The sequence below is a fragment of the Cricetulus griseus genome, assembly GCF_003668045.3.
Source record: "Cricetulus griseus strain 17A/GY chromosome 1 unlocalized genomic scaffold, alternate assembly CriGri-PICRH-1.0 chr1_0, whole genome shotgun sequence".
In the NCBI taxonomy this organism is placed as follows: Eukaryota; Metazoa; Chordata; class Mammalia; order Rodentia; family Cricetidae; genus Cricetulus; species Cricetulus griseus.
Window position 1 is genome coordinate 182,106,142 of NW_023276806.1, and position 24,799 is coordinate 182,130,940.

General features: G+C 38.1%; 2 protein-coding genes across 2 annotated transcripts in view; one reads left to right on the forward strand and one right to left on the reverse strand.

The window, feature by feature from the left end:
• Window positions 1-11,200, forward strand: part of Grm3 (glutamate metabotropic receptor 3) — a 95,278-nt gene extending 84,078 nt beyond the window's left edge. Inside the window, exon 5 of the mRNA XM_035451696.1 lies at window positions 11,127-11,200. Coding sequence (XP_035307587.1) covers window positions 11,127-11,200 — 74 coding nt within the window. The remainder of the gene's footprint in view (window positions 1-11,126) is intronic.
• A 6,540-nt stretch (window positions 11,201-17,740) lies between these two features.
• Elapor2 (endosome-lysosome associated apoptosis and autophagy regulator family member 2) overlaps window positions 17,741-24,799 on the reverse strand; it is a 157,850-nt gene continuing 150,791 nt past the window's right edge. Inside the window, exon 22 of the mRNA XM_027393503.2 lies at window positions 17,741-17,800. Coding sequence (XP_027249304.2) covers window positions 17,741-17,800 — 60 coding nt within the window. The remainder of the gene's footprint in view (window positions 17,801-24,799) is intronic.

Genomic DNA, 24,799 nt, shown 5'->3' on the forward strand with positions numbered 1-24,799 from the left:
GCAGAGATAACAAATACACTCATTTGTGTCTGTGTTTAAAGTAGCTTAAATTATTTAGATTTACTTTATCCTCGGGACAGCAGGTACTAGAAGTTCTATTTTGTAGCTAAGTAAATTGAGAAGTCATTTGTGCCCATTGATAGCACAAAGCTCTTGGTTATTACTGGAACAACATAGTTTTAAGTCTTTATTTTTTTAACTTTAGAGACACTGTCTGTCTGTGTAGCATTGATTGTCCTGGAACTCACTCTGTAGACCAGGCTGGCCTTGAACTCAGAGATTTACCAGCTTCTGCCTCCTGAGTACTGGGATTAAAGGTGTGTGCCACCATACCCAGCCTATAATCAGACCTCAGTAACTCAGAACTAGCAGCAGCATGTTGACCTTGGATTTCCTGACTCACAGTGAAAATGTTTCCCATTTTAATCAATTAAAGCTACTCTTGTGAAATTACATTCTTGAATATTACCATATTCCAGTGGCCTATGAGCATCAAGTACAAACAAGAGTAGGACAGGACCCCTGACCCCATGAACCTTGTTGTTTAAGACAGTTTTGACACTGTAGAAGGTAAAACTATTTAATGGGTTGAGGGACTTTTATTTCGTGTATTTTAAAAAAAAAGATACAAAATCTTAGGATACATTACATGGGGGAAAAAAACATGAGGGCAAATCATGATTATATGTGCCAGGTGGAATGTGTTTATTAACTCTGAATCACTACCACTGACTTGTGAGATGCACTGCATGTGAATATGCTACTGACCTGCTGTCATGCACAAATTCAAGCCAAACCTTTATTACCTTAGTGCCCACTTCCTTTAGTAAGAATACAGTATAGCTGATATCCATTTCCCCCCAAATACTGTGAAATGTGCTGTTTTACAAATTACACAAAACTCTTTAACTACTGTGAATCCACTAGGTATTAGCTTCCACTGTGGTGGCAGCCTGCCTCTGCCACCGAAGCAGTTACATCCTCACCTGTCAGCAGGGGCCTTCCCACCTTCAGCTATGTGACACGTGCACCCCTTAAAAGTGCCCGCCAGACATAACTCTTCTTTCCTGTCTTGTTCTCTTGTCTTTCTTGCCTTTTGCCTTTTGCCTCTTGCCTCTTCTTTTGCCTCTTGCCTCTCTTGACTCTTGCTCCTCTCCTGACTCTCTTCTTCCTCTTGTCTCTTCCCTGTTCTCTCTGTGTCTGCCTGCCTCTCATGTTCCCACTTAGAAATGATCTTTCACCCTCTCACTCTCCCTCTCTCACCAGTAAGCCTCTTCCACTAACTCTGTTATTTTACTTAGAGTGTAAGCATAGTCACTGATTTTTAAATCTCCAAATTCAACCAAGTTTAGGTCAAAAATATTTAGGGGAAAATGCATAAAAGCAATAAATATATTGAGACTAATTTTCAAGTCATTATTCTCTAAATAAATAATGCAGTACACCAGCTATGTGCAGTGTATTAAGTACTAGTAGTCTGAAGACAATATACAATGTATGGGAGAGAACTGTAGGTTACAGACAAACCCCATTTTATGAAATGGATTTGCTCAGATTATAGTGTCTATCAATAGGGAAGCAGAAAGGGAAGGATCCTGTAAGCAATATTTTACAGACATCAAGGAGCAAATGTAACTTTTGGCCTTCCAAGAAGTACTATACTGGTGATTTATTCCATTGGCTGACTGTTACTGATGCTATTGCTGATTTTGAATTTTCTCCATGGGTAAAAGAAATACACCACACACATAAATGAGAGGAAGACATGGAAGAAACAGGGCTACCTCTCTCTTCAGTGTTTAATTATTTATTTCTACATAAGAAGCTTCACAGCCCAAATGGTTTAAAACAACTCTCGTATCACCTCCTATGGTTTTGTGAATCATGAATTCAGCCAGGCCTGGGGTGGGCAGTTCATCTGCTTCATAATGCCTTAGCTGGCATCCTCCTGTGGAGCTGCTGCTGAGAGTTGATCTGGAGGAAGCATCCTGGTCTCACACCTATGCTTAGCACCCTGGTGGAAAGCCTCCCTATGTGGGCTTTCAGAGAGCATGCTGGGTAAAAGCAGCCAGCTGGGAAACCCACACAGGATGTTCTATACTATATCTACTGAAGGACAGGACACAGCCTGCCCATATTCAAGGGGAAGAACTAAACCAACTCTCAGGGAATCCGTAGTTGTTTTTATTAGGCTATTGTCTCCAAACCCTAGATGAACTCAGAGCTGCATTGTTTGTAGGAATTAGTGTGACTTCATGGGGCAGCCACATTACTTCCTACTTTGGTCTTTGTCAAGGCAGTGACAGGTACAACATGTCACTTGGGAACTTTGTCATCATCTTCCCAAAAGCTAAGGTCACTAAACAAGAAACAATGAGTTCATATGAAGTTGTTATAAACAGAAAAGTATGACCAAACTCAGAAGTCAGCATTGAAGAAGGGGCAAAGCTAAAGACATTTGGGGGAACTGACCACCAAGAAATATTCTGCATATTGTTATGTGTAAAAGAACACTTCCATTTGTATCTGCCTGATTATATACAGTGGAAGTCAGAATAAAAATAAAAACTCTTCTCCTTTAATTATACCCACTAGTTAATGGATCCCAATTGTTTGTATATAAATAACCAATTTGAAGTAGAGATGTTCTGGCTCTACCCACAGATATTCTTATTCCTATGATCTGGGGCAAAGGCAAAATCTGGTTTGCAAAACAAAGCTTTTCAATGGAGGTAATCCAGTGGGAAGCTTCTGAGGATGCAAGTCAACAAACTTGTTGACTTCATTTCATACCAGACAGTGTAGGGAAAGCTTACTTCATGACCTTCAGAGTGGAGGCAGACCCTGGTTTCAGAGAGGGGCAATCCCTCCTGATACCATTGCTTCATGATACCATTGTCCACATACCATGCAGCTGTTTCCTAGGATACCACTGGCCACATGCTTATACAGCTATTTCCTAGATTCCCTCTCGAATGTCCCAAGGAAGTCATTTTGAGAAAAGAACTCATAAAGACTGCCCCTCCCAAGAGAAGTATAACTTAGAGACCTTGACATTCTAAACTCATCCTTGCAATGCTGCTTCTACACCCAATCACATAAGCAAACATCTTATGTAGCAAGATGAAAAAGAGGATTCTTAGAGCTGGTTCCCAAAGACAGAACATGAGAGACAATAGGCTGGGGATGGAAGTGGAACTGCATAATGTTGAAGGAGACACACTAGACATATTTGTGAGTTTATGCAGCTCAAAACCCATTGGGAGCTATACAAGCCCGACTGCAAGTATTAAAATGGTTTAGGATCAGCGTAGATTAGCATAGAGGTGTGAAATGAAGTGTGCCCTATGGTCTTACAGAGCTATTAAGTACTCAGACTTTGTACTATGGGGATGTACATTTCTCTTTCTCAAAGTGATCATTTACATGTGTGAATTTCCTTACCATTACAACCAGCCAAGGGACTTCTACTAAATAATGATGCCCAGATCTGAGTCTTAGAGGAACTCTACCCAGATGTAGATTGATTTTCTCTGTCCAATTTCAGAAAGTCACTTTTGTGATAATTGTGAACTGCTCCATTAACAGAAACTAGTCTTTATTGCAAAGTATTTTTGTATTACAAAGAAAGATAAATAATATAAAAAGATCAAGTGAACAGTCTTTTAGAGGCATTGCCTAAATTTCTCCAGAGCTTCAGCAAGAGAAAGCAAGTATATGAGAACAAAATTTTGTGTTTACTAATGGTTAAGCCTTTAACTCACCCTAAAGAACAGAGTACAAACAATTGTTGAAATTTGAATGCAACTTTATAAGTCTAAATATTTTGGAAAATGCCAAATCTCTTGTCTACAATTCAACTCCAGAAAAATAATGATATCATGGGCCTACACTATAGATTCAAAGAAATCTCATAAAAACAGTATGTAACAGCCTGGCCAGACAAATCAGCAAGTTATTAGTAACACACACTGAATTGACAGTCATCCTCATCACAGGCAGAAGTATATTATAAACATGAATCAGTGGAGAAGACACAAAGAGCTTAGAGCATTCAGAAAGTTAAGCCATCTGCTTGTAGGCAAAATAAACAAAATTCACCCAATTCAAGTAGATGTCAATCTATTTCTCCCTTTGAAAAGCCCACAGCAGTCTAAGAATCTCACTACAGCTCTTCCACACCCTCCTTCACTGAGGATGGGAGGACAGTCTGCAAGAACTAGAGATTTGTATGTGGCTCTTCCTCCTGTTCAACAAGGTCCTCATGTTTACCTTGTAATGATGCTTTCTCTTTGCAACATCCTGTAAGAAAAATGGCCACAGAGACAGGAGCTAGGAAGGCTGTTAAGGATCATTTATTTTAATAACTATATTTCCAGAGGAGAAAGCCAGGGCCAACCCCATCTCATAGATGTTTTAGGGGATTTGACAAATAAAGTCATAAATAAAACTCTCAAAAGATGTTTGATGATCTCCTTGGCCTCTCTGAATTTTCTACCTTGTCTCAGAATAAGAAAAAAATAGACTATACTGATAATGAGAATCTTAGCACCTGAAAAATGAATGGTTTAAAAGATGCCCTTTTAGCTCCATATTCAGCAGCATCTTATCTAGTGTCCCGATTACTGATCCCCTCTGCAAAGCCCATGTCCGAGGCTCCCTACCATACACCATGTCCATCGTAGACTAGGTGCCCACAGTACCACAGCACACAAAGACAAGACATGATATTCCAGAAGGGAGACCCACATGTTTCCAGAAAATGTAGCTGGATGGGGACAACTAAAGTTATATTAGTAGTAGTGACTGTATATTTATGACAAAGGCATGTTTTCCCTCAGTAAGTGGCCCTTTAAAAGCAAGTATTTTGAATTAAATTACATGGCATCTTCCCATTTCTGTGTTGTGTCTGTGAACAGGAAGCAACACCAAAAGAGTTCCTGAACCAAAGAGTTTAGTATTGTCTTAGAGTTTTTTCTAGTCAAACACAGTTCATGCAACCCCAGAGTTATGATGTCTTTAGGATATTCTGGGCACTAGGGAATGTGGTCATGATGAAACATAAATTCTCTGCTCATGGTCTTGCCATGATAATGGGCCAGAAAAGGAACACCAAAAGACTGATAAGAAAGCATGAAACAGGTACTGCTAAGAAATGTAGAGACCTTCATGGGGGATGGGCATATTCCATCTAGCATATCAGGCACAGAGGCAATAGAGGAGTGATCACTATTTATAGCATGGCTGAAGATGGCCTCTTTGCTCAGCCAGCATTTTGCACAGACATGAAGGAAACAAAGAAAGACAGTCATGCTGGGAATAGCAAGTAAGTAGGCCTCAAGTTGGAGGTGCGGGAAGCAAAGAAACCATTGTGGCTAGGAGAAAATAGATACTATCATCGTAAGAACACTTGCTTTTCTAATGAAAGAAATGGGGTAGCTCTAGGCTTTTCTAGAGATGTGGCATGAGCCAACCGTCCAAGCACCACTGTAAATCACATTGTCCAGATGCTGATGACTCACACAAGGCTGACAGAAATGGAAACAAATGAAATATTTACATGCTGTATACAATTTGAATGTGATGTTAACAAGATTAGTTCCACAGGACAAGAGAACATGTATCTGGCATAGCATGTTTAGAGCTTAATAGTTAAAGCTTCAGACTTTGATCCCAAGGCAAAGTAGCACACACACCTCAAATTAATGGACTATCATGGTGAGGGACTGAACCTTGAATGAGCTTTAGTACACATTTTGATAGGAAAGAAAGAAAACAATGCTGGACAAATCAAGGTGGATAAGAAGACTGTAGAATTAGTGAGAAAAAATGGTACAGAGTTAAGGAGCCCTTTCACTGACCGGATGTTTTCTAGGTATCCACTTTCATACTTCTGGAGGGGAAACAGTAAAAAGGATATGACTGAAAACAACATCATGAGGTAACAATGGAGTTGGAAAGCAAGTGAAATCTCTGCTCATATGGGAATTAAATTGTATCATGAGTAGTAAAAATTTATATATGACATATCTTCTTTTCACAACTCATCTCTCAGAACGAAGAAATCTTGGCTTTTGGAGAATTATAAATCTCACTTGGAAAATATGCCTTTAATTTGCACCTTGTTCTATATTAATAGTTTTTAGATCACAATTCGAATTAGTAAAATAAATACTTGCTGAGAATTCAATCTAGAGTTACGCTTTATGTCTTAAAAATGAATGCCCTGCCTTCCTCTTGAAATCTCGATGATACGAGACTGCAACACTGGTACCCAACAGTACATCTTGATCACTAAATGAACTTCTGAAAGAGGATGAGAAAAATTGAGAAAATGAGTGAGAACACAGATTTAATGATGAGGGAGGAGGACAAAGAGGCTTGCAGCCGGTAGAAACCGGATTCCACAACTATTAAAAATATAAGCAGATATCCTAGGGATAATTATCTGAGGTCACCGAGAAGAAGAAAACCAAATGTATGGGAGAAAGCAAGAATGTCTGCTCTGCTGGAATGTTTATTTTCTTACAAGTTTAATATACTACAGAGTTGATAAGGCATTAATTCTCAGAGCCAGTCTCTTAGTTGATTAACAGGTTTGGCATCCAGAAGAATCTATCTAATTAATATGTTTAGCATTGATCAAGAGTCCAGTTACATGAAAAAAAGCCATAATTTTCTCCCAAGCCTGGCCAGTGTGTGTGTGAGAGCAGTGGAAAGGAAGTTGACTCCACACAGGGAGCCATGACTACCACGTGGCTGCACAGATCAGTGTTTTACCATGTCTGTGAAGTAAAATGTGTTTTTTTCCCTTGGGTATAAATTGTCCTTTTGTGATCAATAATGAAACCTACAAGGTCTCTTCCAGCTATTTTCAGTTTTCACTTTGAGTACTACTTTAGCCTAGAGCAGACAACAGCTGCTGTTTGTCCCACATGCCCAGAAAACCTCAAAGAAGCCTGCATGATTATTGTTTCTTGCAGACAAAATGATTATAGAAGTCTGCTTAGCCACACTTAAGAAAACAGGCCAAACTTACACCATTAAAAACCTCATGAGAAGTTCATCAGAACAACAAAGGCTCATCATAAGAACACAGGTGCATGCGTACACACACACACATACATACACACAATGACTGCATTTTTATTTTCTACATATTTTACTACCTTAGGGAATAATAGATGGGCTAATATGGGAAGTACATGTAAATATTTATGAAATGCAAAGTATTTGTGATGGTAAACTCATAAAACAATAATTCTCCTACTATATTGAGCAGCATTTGTAAAAAGGGAGATTTTTTTTTTTTTACATTATAAAATGCAATGGCCAAAGCCACAGAGAAACAGTAAAAGAAAAGCAGAAGTTTACAAAGTGGAATCCCTTTAATAGACAAAAAGAGTCTGGGGGAAAGTTCCTGCAGGAGTCTAATGAGTATCTTAACTGTTGTTATTTTGTGAGCAGATCTGGAATTTGTACTCCAGCAGAGGATGTCCCCTTTAATATCCCTACAGAGCAGACATATGACTCAGAGTGCTCCATGAACTTCCATAATGATGTCCATGGAGTACAGAGTAGACTATTGGAAGTCATGCAGCTACCTTTGTAGCTGTTGTATCTCCTACCTAGTCAAGTGCCACTGATTGGTAAGCAGTCGAAATGCTGACAGTAAAACTGACATGAGAGAGTACTTCAAAGAACAAGAGTTCAATCACATTCTGCAAGCAGACTTGGAACATCAGAACAGCTTTATGAAATCACCTCAAGAAAAGCACAGAGAAGGGCTTAGACTAGTCCATGTTAGACAGAGGCATCAGCATGTCAGACCTTTGTTATCCTTCACTATCCCCATTATATATCCTCATTCCTCTTCAGTCTTTGAAAAGGAAAAGCCTGCAAAGAAATCATAAAACTTGATCCTAGAAAAGACAAAGGAATTAGTCAAAATGCCAAAGGCAGCATATCTGATATCAGGGGTTCTCACCTTGAACCAGTTCTCCTTGCAAGGGTAGCTAGTAGTCATTGCCCCAATGTGACATAGAAGCAGAAAAGTCCACCTGTCCTAAAGGCAGCTGCTTACAGACCTTACAAGTATGTCACTTCCTTCTTAAAACTCCCACTGATCTCCTCATCTTAGAAATGTAAATATTTATATAATCTCTCAGGAAATATTTATGGGAAAGTCTATTCATGAAATATACTAGAGATTATTTTCTGGTCAACAGAGAAGAAGAGGGAGAGGAGTCAGAGGAGTCTGGAAGCATAATCTGTGTTGGCCTGGATTTTCAAACTGGGTGATATGACGGAGAGTTACTTTAGATTGGGATAGCTGAGAACATCTATCCAAGAGGTCACATTCCAACTGTAGATGGCACGAATGAGGCAGGTGATGATTAGAGACATTGTTCCTGGTAGAAGCCACAGCTATGGCAAAGACACAAAGTTGACCAATGTAATTGCTATTTGGAGAAAAAAGCAAAGGTGGCAGGAATATATAGCATGAGTAAAAAAAAAAGAATGAAAGGCACAGTCCAATTATTTGAGATTTCTAAATCCAAGTTATAAAGCACAGGGGATGACCCTCAGTATCCAGGGAACTGGATTCAGAAATTCTTCCTCGTGAGGGGTTAAACTTTCAAATAACCTACACACATCTCCAGTAAACTTCAGATCATCTCTATATTTCTTATCATGGCCAATACAGTCTGACTGCTGTATGTGGTGATAGCTTGCATGTACAAATAAAGCCTGTCTGAAAGTCAGAGAATGGATTTGCCACTAACTAGCCATAGAGGTCTGGAGGTCTGTACAGACAGCTAGGAAGTGAGATAGTTGGGCAGAAACAGGATGTAAGCAGGGAGAAACGGGAACTTGTTCTTTTGTCTGTTGAGAGGCTGAGAAGGTAAGGTGCGTCTGGGGGCTTGCTCCTTCTTCTCTCTGATCTCTCAAGATTTTCCTGTATATCTGACTCTGGGTTTTTATTATGTAGACCAATTAAGAATTCCATTTACAGCTGTATAAACAGTAATTACATTGGGAATGTAAGAAAAATTCTGAATATGATCAGTATGCACATTTTTTTTTCTGAATGGTTGTGAATGTGGAACCACAGGTATGGAGAAATGACTGTAGTCTTACTGATGTGTAGAAAGCATATGACCAGGAGAAATGTAAGTAGTATTTACCACTCCTGTCAGCCTCTGCACATATACAATTCATTAACAGTGCATTTCACAGGGTCAGACATGCAAGGGTAGCATACAGCTAGAGCTAAATGCACCTGATGATGGCTTTGCCATGGGAAAGGGGCACGGGGGAATCAAGCATGAATTTTAGACTTCTGGTCTAGGTTAGAAGGTAAGACCATTTACTGAGGAAAGGAAGACTAATTGTGGAAAGGCTACACAAAATCAAGAGTTCTATGGACTCCAGTTTTGAAATGACTGCTAAATATCCCCACGAAGATGTAAGCAGGCAGCTGGAGACAGAGAAACACATACTGAGTGCCTCGGAGTACTCCCTCTGCTTCCGGTGATCTGTGTTTGGAGCTTCACTTCCCTGGTTCTCTCACCTTATGAACTTTTCCTGATTCTAGGACCTCACAAAACATATGAAAATAAAGAAGAATTAAATCACCAAAGGTCTCACATTTGGAATCATTATCATCATGACTTTTCAATCAAATTTTGCCAGGCATATACTAGTTATCACTGTCTCCACAGCAGAAACGTGAGGAAGTTTATCACATGTCGTCCCTTTCCTCAAAGATTTATAGTCAATTGGGGAAGAAATTGAATGTGGTGACACATACAAGTAGGCATATTCTGAAAAAACAGAGGCAGGGGAATTATGAGTTTGAAGCTACCGGAGGCTATAAAGAAACATATTTAATATGGCTTATCTATGCTAAGCAGGAAAAAATCTACCAAAGACTTAGCTTGTTACATGACACCAGTCATTTCAGGTCACAGACTTCAAAGATGTTCTCACATGCCTACTCAAATCACTGAGTTGAAAGGCTTCAGCTTGGCTAGTAGTGGACCCAGCCACAAGATGTCAGTGCCCTACATATGGTGACTATTCCCTTATAATGCTGCATAAGCTACAATCTCACTGTTAGTCACTCCCCTGTGTTTAGAGAAATTGCTATACAGAAAGTAATTCATGGGTCAATAATACATGTTATCAGACATGAACACTTGAGTTGAAATTAGTTCATGTGTCTTTAAGGAATAGGAAGATGTTTTATTAATGGTAACTGTGCTGTGTTCTGCTGACCCGGTTCCTGGGGTGAGAATATAGATTAGGATAGATGGAGAGACCTAAAAGGCAGTGTAAGCTCACTTTTGCCTATACTCTTGACCATATGGTTTCATCCCAAGGAAGAATGAGGCTCCTTTTTATGTCTTCATTCCATGAAAAGATTATCAGGTGCAAAATAAATATAAGTACTCTGTAGGTAAACATCATATACAACCAAGATGTCAACAGGTAGAAATTGCATCTGAGAAAACTGTTACAAAAGGAGTGACTTCACAGGACTCTGTTATACAGGAACCATGACACTTAGACCACCATTGTCATGAAGTCTCTTTGGAATGCCTTCATTTCAAGAACTCTCAGCACTCATCGTTGCCTGAGTCCTCACAGAGCATAGGCAACACAAACAGTGAAATCATACCAGTTTTCTAAGGCAGTAGATTTCACATAGGACCCCTGGAGCCAAAGAAGAGTCATCCCTGATTAGAGATCAAAACCAATTACAATTATTGAATATAGGAAATAATTTAATCACCTATAAGAAAATATAGGGCCCTTTGGTTTATTCAGTATATTTTAACCATTTTATAGATATTAAGTCTAATTTTCAATGAGAGATTTCTTTCAGCAAAGATTATGCTTATAATCTTTACCAGAGGCATGGCATGAGGAGGCACACTCTAAGATACAAACTAATGAGCAGAAAATATTTAGACAGTTTATCTACTATAGCATAAATCAGTAAACATCTTCCAAAGCCATGGTTAAAATGGGTTAATTTAGTTTTAACAGTGTCTGGGAGTATTGATGTCATTACTCAGTGTCCTGCTCACCTAAGCCTCCTGTCCCACTTTCTTTTGCAGCGTCTGCAAGCACATATGTCCCGACGGTGTGCAACGGAAGGGAAGTCCTCGACTCTACCACCTCATCTCTGTGATTGTGACATGCAGTTCAGTTCTCATGTTCTTAGGCTGTTAGACAAAGTGCTCAGATGCTGCCACAGAACACGGAAACAGAACAAAAGAACAACCTAGTACCTTTTTTTTTTCTTTTTTAGAAACAGTACAATAAATTATTTTTGAGGACTGTTCGGTATATAGTGATGTGCTACAACTTTCTAGGCTGATTTTAGTGCCCCTAATAACCCCCTCCCTAAACATGGAAATAACATTGTTTACAGAGCTGAGCACTGGTGACAGGGTCTGACAGGGTCAGTCTACTAAAACAAAACACACAAACAAATATCCCTATACCATGGCAATATTAGGTAACTTTTTCCTATGAAGTCTTTTGTAGGTTCTTGTTGTAACTAATTTAGGGTGAGTTTCTACGTTGTATATTAAAGTTACATTATGTGTAACAGATTGTTTTTCTCAGTATAAAATAAAAAGCATCTGTATTAATGTAAAGATAACCAGAATAAAACCTTCAAGGTTTTCAAGCATGGTGGATAACAGTTTGTCCTTTTGGATTCCCTCAAGGTAATTTGAATATTTAGATTTCAAGTCACCTTCTCTTGTTGATGTTGGAAGTAATTGTCTAACTGTGCTTTTCTTCACAGTCACATATTTGAATTGAGTTGTAGCCCTGCCAGAGAGCTGTGAGTGGAATCCTACTTTTCTACAGATAACAGTGATCAGAAATCGGCAAGGGGTGACACCATAAATACAAATCTATCTAATGATATATATAAAATCTTTTTAAAGCTATGTCTATATTACAGTCCAGGTCTGTCAAATGAGGCAAAGTCTTCCATATATCCTGATTGGGAGCTGAGTTGTGACCCACCAGGAAAGGTCTGATGGATCTCATGTTCAAAAACAAGCATAGAAAAGAAACCAGAAAACATCAAATAATTCCATTGGGAAGACACTCTTGCCTTTAATAGATGAATGGAGAAGTAGAAACCCTGGAGATCTTACTTCTCATTGCTTTCCCAAGTCCTAGGAATGATGTTCTAGCACACAAGATTATCATTAAATTTAAATATTTTACTAACCTAAAATAAGGCATGAATAGTATGGGTAAAACTTTAGTAAATACTACCCTGTTTCTAGCAAACTTTTAGTTGCAATTAATTTATTGTTGGAAAAATATTGAGAACACATCTATCTGTAGAAGCTATATCACGTCCTGGGGCAGAGAGTACATTTGTTTCTTGTGATAATGGGGGAAATGCTATAATCTATATGGCTTAAAACAACAGAAATTTATTCTGTCACAATTAAAGAATCCGCAGGAACAGGCTATAAGGATTCAGGCATTTTGCTGGCCTGAAGCCTGAATTCTTACACAGGCTCCCTTATGGATTCAAAGAAATAATCAACTCCATTCCTTTTCTTGCACCTATAGTCACATGTTTCCGTGGCCCGTGGACATGTCATTTCAAACTCTGTTCAGTTTTCATATCATAATATCCACTGTCTCTGTCTTGTACTTTGTCTCTTATAATGTCATGTGTCATTAGATTTTGGGCCACCTAGACAATCCAGGATACCATCACTTTGACATTCTTATATCTGCAGAGGCCATTCATTTGTTTTTGGTGGTGGTGATGGTGATGGTGGTGGTAGTTTTGTTTTGATTTTTAGATTTAAAATAAAATCATATTCTCATTTTTCAGAGCTTAGGATGTGGACACATTTTTGAGGCCACTATTTAGCCTACAACAGGAAGACCAATACAGTTAAAAAGTATACACTAGAGCTGTGGATATAACTCAGTTGATAAAGTATTTGATTTGAGTTCATGAGAAAATATTTTAAAAGCAGGACTTGTGGCCAAGAATGATGGAGAAAGGAAAGAAGAATTAAATATATGAAAGGCAGTATTTTTTGAATAGTAATAATATTTTTACTATATATAAAACTAATGAGCAGGGACATGAAGGCCAAAGGGATTGCCCTTGAAGGAAAAGGATGCTAGAAAATGTTCTCTCTTGCATGAATTTGAATGGGCAACCTAAGGAATCCACTACACCCACCTGATGCTTAGAACAGTGGTGCTCACTGATTCCTGAATTCTCACACTCATGTGAATACCTGCAATTTGGGAGTAACCTAGGGTAGGATGGGTAGCAGGTGCACAGACACTAAATAACAAACCAAACTCCACTCTGACTGCAGTTGGCAGGAGAGCCAGATGATAAGCACACTCAGGAGGAGCATCTGTGAAGGATATCAGCTGAGCAAGGATGATGAGAACGAATGTGCTCCGTCCACTGATGGAAGGTGACAGTCTGAGGAAAGCACTATCAGCTGGGCTCTTCAGAGCTACAGCTGCTGCCTCTAACAATCAAGCTGACTGTGGATCATAAAGCAAGACAATCAGGGTCATGTCTAAACCATGAGAAAACTGTAGTTTTGAGGGCAGGATTTTGATCCATACCCACTATATTTTATATTTTATGCCCTGTCAGGACACTGAAAATTCATTAACAGGAAGCTCTTGCCATTTTCTCCATCCTTGCTACAAGCCTTATTTCTAACTAGAAAGTGTACCATCTATCATGTGATCTCTACAAATCATTTTTTATAAATATTCAACATATGTATAGAAAACAGATACTATGAGATTTTTTTAATGCAAGCCATTTTATACATTAAAAAATAGGTTTGGAAGCTTTTTTTTTTCTGCATTAGTAACAATATTTCATCCTTCCCAAATGTAAAACTTATTGGTGCCTCTCTGCTAAACTTCCCTAAATTTAAGACTTCCAAGCTAAATAATAGGTCCTAACTAGCTGTCTGCTTGCTTTTGTGTTTCTGAATAGTTACTATACTCAGCATCCTCTCTAGCTTAAACATTAATAGATCTTCTTGCCCACCCAAGTTTAGCATGGTGAAGGAAAGCCATTCCTATTTGAAAACTTGGAGGCAAGCTAGCTTTGGACAGATGTAAAGAATGGCTGAGGAAGGCAACCTCTGTCTTTATAAACCTCTCATCCACATGCTCTCTCAGCTAGTCCCTACTTCATCCATTTGCCTGTCCTGATTATTCTAAATCCCATAGCTTGTCTGAAAAAGGCTGTGGGGGGCAGGGCTGAAAAAAAGCCACAAATATAGATTTGAACTAGCAAACTGAGGCACAGGTGCACACCCATAGGTGTGGAAATTACCTACCCTTCTTTGCAACAGCAGGAGGCTTGGATTTACATAGTTTTTACTGGTTTACTCTTTTATTTGAAATGCAGCCAAAACAGAATTTTGAAATCAATTATCTGACATAAAGGAAATACTGCTCAATTTACTCCAATTTCACCGAAATGCGTACACTATTTTTAAAGGAGCCCCCTTCCATGAGTTACTATGATGAAGAAAAATCCAGCTAACCAAGGTTTTGACATTTCATTCAAAGAAACTGGAGGTGTTTGCTGAACCAACAATCATTAAAGAAAGACTAAATACAATTTTTAGTTTCATACCTAAAACAGGATCTGGTAAATGTGTGAGAATCCAGGTATACCATACATGAACAGATGTCATAAATAAAGCAGGGAAGCCTCCCTGGTACCAGGTCTCATGAATCCATACTATTTTTATGTCAACATCCCATCCTCACAAGATATCTTCTATCCATCAATAAGAGAACGCAAATGAGCAACACATCCCACACTAACCAAGCAATTGGCTTTCAGGAGGAAAACAGAAATATACTAGCATCCCATAAGGAATGACCATGAGCCATGGGAAACACTGATACCAAAAAGACATCAGATGACAGTTTGCCAGGTGGGACTTACAGAAGAAGCAAAACCGACTGCTATCAAACTACCAGAGAACCCAGATGGTGAATAACTGGACTCAAGGAAGTTTTCCATGGTACTGATTGAAACCATCATTTTTGGGATAGAATAATGACAAAAGTCTACACAAAGGTACTATGAAATGTTTTTAATCCTAAGTAGGATATGATTATTAGTAACCAAAAGGTGAGAGTTCAATAATAATAAAATTCAGTCTTTTAAATCAAGTGAATACATATCAAATTGCTCAACATTGTTAAATGGTATAATGTAACTAATCCATAGAAGACAGAAGACATGTTCTCATGCAGTGGGAAATTGACTGGAATATGTTTTGACACAGTGCTGGGAAATGCTATAGGCAACAGTTGACTTAATGAAGTATTTAAGGATCCAAACTATGCCTTTTAGAGAGAAAAAAAAACAAATAATACATTTTTCTAGCTCTGGTAGTAATAAGAGGAATAAATGTCAATTAAGAAATCATAGAAACATAATAATTTCCTTATACCTTTCAACATTTCACTGGGCTTATCAAAGGCCATACATAAAATTAAGCAGAATTGTATAGCTAAAATTGGTCTGCATATTCTCCTCATAATATTCTCAATGTCATGGTTCTGTAGCTCTTAGAATAAAATGAAAAGCCAGGAGAATCCAAAGAATAAAATGACAAGCCAGGAGAATCCAAAGATGGGACAAACTGACAAAATTCTATTTAATATCTAAAGTTAGAAATAAAATAAATAACTTCTTCAATATCAACTGCATTTTTGGAGAGTTCATTAAAATTTAAGGCATTTTTTGACATGTCAGATTTTAGTCTGGTGACAAGCAGAGAAAGATCTACCTGTGAGCTAATCCCAATTATCTCTATGGCTTGAATCATGGGTGTCGAGCAGAGCAGGAGATAAGGATGATGGTGCTGGAAGGAGCTCTCTGACTCTGTCCAGTCTGACTGCACATGTTGGCCGGCTTACTCTGAATGATATTTTAAGTGTATTCCCACTTTTATGATTAAACTTTGATTATGATAGGGAAAGGATGCCAATACTCTAATAGTGGGATAAAAATGAGCAAAGCCAAAATTTCTTATTCAGAAGAATATCTTAGAAATTAAATGCAAAAATGCTAATTAACATTATCTTCAATTTAGACAAACAATAATATCTGTATTTAATAACAGATACACACACACACACACACACACACACACACACACACACACACACACACACAAAATAACATCTTTTAGTGATGGCAAAAAGGTAGAGTGTTTTACCCACTGGCCAATAAGCACAATTATTCATTTATTCATTTTCTCCCATTTTTCACAAAAATAAAACACTACATCACCCACAGAATCAAACATTACAAGTCACTGAAACACCTCAGGCAAAAACATAGGGCCCTTTCCTCCTTCAGCCAATCAACACTCTTTAAATTTCTGGATTCAAATCTGTAAAGATTACAGTTTGCTGGAAACAAAACAGAACATCTTAGACCAACAATGGGCAAGATACTCTTTTCCTTCCCAGTGCTAAGAGTTTACACAAAATTGACCAAATTCACCTTCAAACTTCTTCCAAATATAATATCCAAGTCACACGAATACTCACAATCCATCATAAGGAATGTCACAATTTTCTGGGTTACTTTTGAACAGGAACAATACATATTTCATAACTGCTAATAAGATTCTTACTACAAGGATATGCATTTCAAAAATTGAATTTCTTCCTTACTGACTTAAAAATAAAATTTTCCAAGAAATTCATAATCCTCGAAGTCTTGTAGCAAAGGAAAAATTTTAAAAAACCACCAAAGCTCTGGGGGTCTGCCTGCTGTGAGGGACAGGCCCACAGACATTTGTGGAGCCCTTGAGTTGTCCATCTGTATGTAGAGACAAGTCATCACTCCTGCTTCTTTCATGACTGTGCAGGTGTTCCACTTGCTTTATTCTTCAGCAACACTTGAACTGCCTTAAATCACCCTCTGACTTCTGATAATGGCAGATTGTTTGAATTAATGGATTTTATTCCCTCCTCCTTAAGATCCCTTCAAGCAATTAGTTAAATTCTTCATACTAGTTCCAACAAAGGTGGAGTTTAAAAGCAAGAATCAGCCTTGATAACCCAAGTAAATAACTTCACAAAAATATTACTGATATTCTAGACTTCTGAAGTCAAGAGAAAATATCCTATGAAAATTTATTTTCTTTCATCACTCATAATTTTAATAGAAAAGATGTTTCAAGTCTTGGGAAATAAAGGGGAAATAATTATAACATAAATTTTTTCTCTCAAATCTTCTCCCAAATTACAAGACCAAAAAATACGTGGGAACACAAGGTATATGCTTATGTCTGCCTTCCAATACACGTTTTTATGTAGACATTATAAAGAATTAAAGTTATCCAGTAATTATATGGCATGCATCAGCGGTGCATTGGTGGGCTTAAACTTGGGTTTCAGTTATGTGTATATACAGCTAAATCTCTTCCTGAGTTAAGCTTCATCTTCAGTGAGACCCAGAACATCTGTCTTCTGTAGTTTGACAAAGTATGTGACCTGTTATAAGGCAATCAGTATGTCTGCCTCCTCCTCTCGGTGGCACACCTCCTCTGTGACATCACAGACATGACAGGTGTGAGGACGAGTCCTAACAGGGGTCCTGAAAAATTAAAGATTGGGTGTCCTTGCTCATCAGTCTGAAAGCTACAGCACTGTCTCTTCATATATTGGGGCATCTTGAGGATTTCAGCTGAACAGATTCAAAGTGGTCATCTTTTTCCTAAGGGGGAAAACATAAAATAAAATCAGCTCACTGAAATGCAGATTTTAGGATTTTACTTGCCATAAAGAAAGTTCCCCAAACTACTTTAACCTATGAACCTGCCACTTACAATTAGGATTTCGCATTTAAAATAAGGTGGAAATACAACAAACAGTGAATCTACCCTGAAGGACAATTTTGATGCCCAAGCGATAAGACAGACAACTCCAAAATAGAAACAAACACAAGATGGAGCAGATATCACAAGATGCATCTGTGAGTCCTCTGAAGAAAGAAGCCACTGAGATTCTTCCTGAGGACACTCCCAACCTTGGTTTGAAATCAGTGACCTTGACATGCTATTTGTAGGCAAAACAGAACTGGCAGACATTCATATGTGATAACATAGACTGAATAGTAAGAAAAGTAGCAGCCAAAATGAGTTAAGTTGATTTATGTGTTTTAGGGGAATCTTTTGTGAATGTGCCTATTAAGAGTGTTAAAGAAATCATCTACGGTAATAGATCAAAGGTCTAATTCAAACATGCTATTGCTGGTGTGTATAATACAGTCAGAGAGGAGGCTAATCTTTAATATGGCAAAAGAGAAATAGGAGGTTGAAAATCTATGAATGTTATAATCATTAAATAATAGAAGTTTTAAAGCCTTGTGTAATAGGAAAAAGCTCTTGAAAAAAAAACAGCCAGGGTTGGGTTAAGATAGGTGAGGGTTAGGTTCGGTGAGATGGTTCAGTGCATAAGTCAAACAGCCTGGGTTCAATACCTGGAAAGCACTCAGTGGAAGAGAAAAGGTAATTCCACCATTTGTCTTCTGACCTCCACACATAAACACACAAGGGAACATATGTAGAGATAGATAGATAGATAGATAGATAGATAGATAGATAGATAGATAGATAGATAGAACAATAGAACTTACAAAAGAAAATATGGGATGAGGTGTAGCTCAGTGATGTGGCCCCTGCCTAGAATATGGAGACCTGGGTTCCTTCCCTTAGCTTAAAGGGAAGGAGGAAGGAAAGAGTGGGAGAAGGGGGAAGAAAAGAAAAGAGGAAGGAGCAGAAGGAACTGAAGGCAATCTATCAAGTCCCAGGTGAAAATAAAAGTATGCTAAAAGTTAGTGTCCTATGAGAAAATGATGGGAGTAGACATTGAATAGTTGCCAGAAAGGACCCAGCCTCTGATTTTACCTAATACCCAGTATATTGAAATCACAGTCTACATAGGAACCCACTACTTTTCGCTGCTTTTCTGGGATGATGACCCTCTTGGAGAGTGGGCTATAGTTCTCAGTATTCTTGCTGACTGGCTCCTTAAGAGCTTTTCTGCAGTTTCATGTTGATCAGGGTTCAACTAATTTTTAGACTAGTTGGGATTTATTAAGACCCCACAGCATTGAAGGACAAGACTACACTTTAGGGATATGCCTGAATATAAAAATCTGCCTGCCTCCAACAAGCCAATGGCATATTAAATGTCTCAGGTATCAGAAATGAACCAGAAAAGAAATCTGAGATTCTGTGAACCTTTCTTAAGAAGACTCAACATGATCGTAAGGGAAATGGAAGCATGTATCTGTCTTCCAATAAATGTAATAATTAAATTAAATATTTAAATTCAAACACTTGAATCACATAGGGATCACAATGACACATTCTTGTCATTCCAACAGTATTTTCCTAATACTGATACATAACTGTCTATGTGTGTATGCACAGGTGTCTATATAATTAGTTAAATGGTCCCACTAGTGGAGTGAGACTCCCTGGTGGTAGGAAACAGACGTCCTCCTCTCTAAACTTACAAAACAAGACTCAAGACAAGATTATCACATCAGGCAAACTGTTAATGAGCAGTTATGAAAATGAGCTGACAGTAGAGTGTGGTGCTGAATGCCTGTATGCCTGTAGCCCAATACTTGGGAGCCGCAGGAGGGTCAAGGGCTACATAGTGATACTGTGCCTCTAAAATGAATGCACTGAAATATCCATTATGGAAGAAAACAAGGAGACTGGGACTTGGGAAATGTTGACTTCTTAGCCCTAGCACCTGTTAGACAAATCAGGATCTTCCCAATCAGGATGCCACACAGGACAACTTTTCCAAGCCCTGGACTCCAGTAGCTACACAAGCTCCAGGAAGCTTTTCCTCATCATCTGGTACACCTCTTCTACTCTCCTCTGTGCCGAGACCCTTCTCCTGCTCTTGGGATACTGGGTGACCATGTACACATGCATGATGTGTCTCCACAATGTCTTATTGTTAAAGATAATAACAAAGTTGGCACATTCCTCCAAACAAGAAAAGTACCTTATGGTACCTTACAAATGACTACAGAATAAACAGACTTTAAAAAAATCTCAAAAACTTAAGTGCAGCTTTCTTTTAATCTCTGAGCAAAGTCCAGGCAAATAAACATCCAGATACAGTACAGCACTAGGAAAGTACGGAGTAAGTTGTGGCCTTTAGAATACAAGATAAGGCAGAGTTTTTAAAAATATATAGCATTGGTTGTTCAGATCATACGTACCCATTTCTAAGTGGTACATACAAGATTTGATGTACGTAGCAGCTCTCTCCAAACACTAGAAATAGCATAGGTATCCATTAGAAAGATGTATCAGATAACCCTGCATCACTTGAGAATAAAAAGTTTTCTACTCCTGATTACAACACAGTGTGTATGAATCTCTCAAACCTCCTTCAGAGAAGAAGAAAAATTTGGACAAAATATAATGCACTGTATGATGTGATTATGTAAGGCTATGAAACACACAAAACTAATCTATGGTATAAAAAAATCACTGTAGCAATTGTCTTTGGGAGATGACAGCCTGGTTCCATGCAAGAAGACTAGAGGTCACTGTCAAGATGAAGCTAGTGTGCTAGATTGTCATAAAATCTGAAGTATATATACAACATTCCCAAAACTCATCAAATCATGTGATAGTCACAATGAATATATATATATATATATATATATATATATAATATATATATATTCTGAAGTGTTTAGAGGTGAGGCATGTTAAGGGCTGCTTTTAAACACAATATCCAATATCAAAAGATGCCGATAAAAATTTAGGGAGATGGGCAACAAAGCAAAAAAAAAATTAAGTGGTAGGTTAATGATTTATCATTATATAATTAATTGATTGATATTTTCTACAATAGTTCAAAATGTCATTTTAAAGATTAAGAAAAGCAAAAAGCAAAGAACAATTGAAAAAAAAAAAACCTCTGATATAACTGGCAAAGATTTTTTTCCACTAGGTAGTCTCTTCACTATGGTGACCATTGCTGTGTATGAGCTGTTTTTAATTGAATGTGATCCTGTGAGATCATTTCCTCTGCTACTGGAGCCCTGTGCAGAAGGTCCTTGTCTATGCCTATGCCCTGCCTATATTTTGAAGAGCATTTTTGTATATTTCCATCCTGCAGTTTCAAATTTTCAATTTCTGTATTAAGGTCTTTGATCTGCTTTGATTTTTTTGTGTGTAGGCTGAGGAACAGGAATCTAGTTTCATTGTTTTAATGTGGATATTCAGTTTTCCCAGAATCTGTTGCTGAGTATCTTTTCCAATGCATGTCTTGTCACGTTTGTCAAAAATTAGTTGGCTGTCACTGTGTGTGCTTATTTTTAAGTCCTCTACTAAATTCCATTGGTCTACATGCTTGTCTTTGTGCCAGTACCACACAGTTTTTGTTACTATCACTTCATTATATAATGTAAGGTCAGTCAGGTATTTCGCCAGTTTCTTTCTGCTAAGAATCACTTTGGCTTTCTGGGGTCTTTTGTACTTCTATATGAATACATAGACCCTATCAAGCACTGTAGAAATTCAACACCAAAATCAACAGGTGAAAGTCAATAAACACAAATGTCCAATAAATATTTTACAATGTGTTCAACATTCTTATCTAGCAGGAAAATGCAAATTAAAACTACTCTGAGATTCTATTTCACCCAATCAGAACTGTTGTCAAGATAACAAATTCTGGCAAAACTATGAGAAGAAGGAAACCCTTAAACATTGCTGTTAGGAACTTAACTGGCAGAGCCCTCATGGAAATTAAATGTTTCACAAAAAACTTAAGAATAGAACTACCATATGATCCAACTTTATCTCTCCTGGCTATTTATTAAGAGGACTCTACTACTACAGGGATATTTCTATGTCCATATTTATTAATGCATTATTCATAATAGGGAGGAAATAGAACCAGCTTCCGTATTCATAAATATATGAAAGGATAAAGTAATTGTGATTATACACATCATGGGACTTTATTTAGCCAAGAGGAAAAGTAAAATTATGGCATTATCAGGGGGGAAAAGTGGATGAAACTAAATCATTATATTGAGTGAAATAAGCCAGTTTAAGAATGACAAAAACTGCATGTTTTCTCTTATATGTGTATATCTGGGTGGGTGGGGGTAGGTGTTGAAACTAGAAAGGGGCCATGAGATGGGAGGAGTAGAACTTTTAAAAGGTGGGGGGGATATAGCAATAGAATACATGTGATATGAAAGAGGGGTGGGCTATTAATAAGTGAAGGGAAAAAGAAAGAGTGGGGTAGAGGGATTGGGGAGGGTGGCAAGGGAGGGAAACAAAGTATAACATTTATGTGTGAAATGTCAGAATGTATCACATTACTTTGTATGTTGACTTAATTATTGAAAACAATAAATTTTTAAAAGTGGACAAAAGATCATACTGACTGAAATTGTTATATTTAAAATGTGTATTATGAACTTTCTCATGGAGGAGTACCTCTGTTGACCACTTATTTCCTGTGAGTCTGTCTAAGATTTCTCAGCTATCAGTGTTCTAGCTCTAGTATAATGGGTGGGTGGGGGGAGACTACAATATAAGGAAACACTTAAACATCTTTGTAATAGTTTAACTGACTCTCCTCCTGAACAATTCCAGCTATTCTTTAAGATATGGCTTAAGAATAATTTTTTCCTTAAGATATCTCATGGCATGTAAATGTTCCTTCCCTGGTCAAGAGAAACCTGGGAAACTACTGGAGCCTCTTCTCTCTTGGTTTTTACATGCCAAAGACATGGATTATCTTTCATTCTTGAATATGTTAATAAAGTTTGAATCCTTGGATGACAGAGATGGTGCCTTCTTCCAGAGCAAAGGCAAAGCCTGCTTACAGACCTGAAAGTTCAAAACAGAGCCTTCCCATATGGAACAAACAGGATACACAGTATTATAAAGTTTCCCACCCAAGACAGGAGTTACTCTTCCATAACACGATATATTATACATGCAGGCATCTTCTTGACTCCCTCCCTCCTGGCCCCACAGAAGGTGAGGATCACACAAACAAAACAAATTTGACTGCTGTTCATACTGTGTCTAATAGACTGTTTTGTCTTCAACATGGGAGACTCAAGTTTTCTAAAGAAATACGAAACCATGGTAGAACCATATGTTGGCTTGCAAGTACAGTGAGTGACATTTCAAAACCATTAAAATTCTTCACTGTTTTGCTAACAAAGAAATAAAAATGATGGTTTTGTAAATAAGGCAGGATTCAAGTTCCAAATGACCAACACGAACTGACAATGAATCCACAAGATGCCAGAGCTTGAAGCAAACATCTTGACCAAACGGCCAAAGCTTGCGGGGTCCTACATTTTACTGCCTGATAATAGAAAGGAGCATGTGGAGAAGTGAAAAGTGGCCTATGGGGTTTACAGGCCAGCTCCTGAACAAGCTCTAATATCAATCCTCCTCTGAGCAGAAGGACTTCCTCACTAATCAGGCTGTTAGCTTCAGACATAGTCCCCTGGAGAATAAACACCAAACTTCATCCTGGTAGGAAGGGAAGATTAATTTTATTTCTGACAAAATTTACACTCCGCACTAAAAGGGGGCATGTGAGAAGCACTAGTGGGTTGAAGCTGGTGAATTAGAATTCTGGCTAATTGGAGATGTCACAGGACTCAGTGTTAGGAACTACAACAGCTTGGCCATCTTAGGTTTCAAAGCATTGAACTCTACCAAACTGTGCCAATTACTTTATGCCATGGTGACCAACTTGAGAGAAGTAAGTCAAGGGAAAGATTATTCTGATTCATAGTTGGGGGGCTAAGAAATCATATGAGGAGGGCATGGAAGAACAGCCCACATCCCAGCAGACAGAAAGCACAGAAAGTAAATATAAGAAGGAACCATGGCAAGACAAAATACGCTCCCAAGACACACCCACCAGTGGCCTGCTTCCTCTAATAAAGGTCACACCCTAATGATGTGATCAGCTGAGGTACTGAAGTATTAAATGAGAGCCTTCATAATACAATCATTTCTCAAAACATCCTTACACCAAAAGGTGTGTTCTACTAATCTCATGGGTTTTTGTCAAGACAACCAAGCTAACAAGATTATACAAGCCAGCTTTAGACCAATTAATGACAGTTGGGTTGGTTGAAAACACATGGACCTAAGATGAGTGCCCTGAGCCCATGTGCAAAGAACATGGAGTGGTAGGCTCTTAAAATCCAATACCAGGGAAATGAAATAGGCAAATCTGTGGAGATTGCTGCCAGCCAGCCTAACCTACTAGGTGAGCTTCAGGCCAATGACAGATCCTATCTCAAAGAACAATGTGGACTGTACCTGAGAAGTAACACCTGAGGGCAGACCTTTGAGGAATGGCCTCTTGCTTCTACACACATGCACACACAACTGCATAAGTATCCACATAAATAAACATGCACACACACAAACTTAATTAAATAAAAGCTCACAGGAAAAAGGCCTCAAGATCTGTGTGTTTCCTGACTCACACGTTTTCTCTGTGACGTTTTTCTGAAAACAATTCCCACAGCACATATTGCAAGGAATTGACTAGTATTTGGACATTCATTTAGTTTCAAGGTGGATTTATAAGGCATAAGGATATTGTTGTGTTATAAGAAACTGACCAAATAGAATCCAGATAAATTGTCATAGCCAGCTATAACATAGAAATTTCCTCT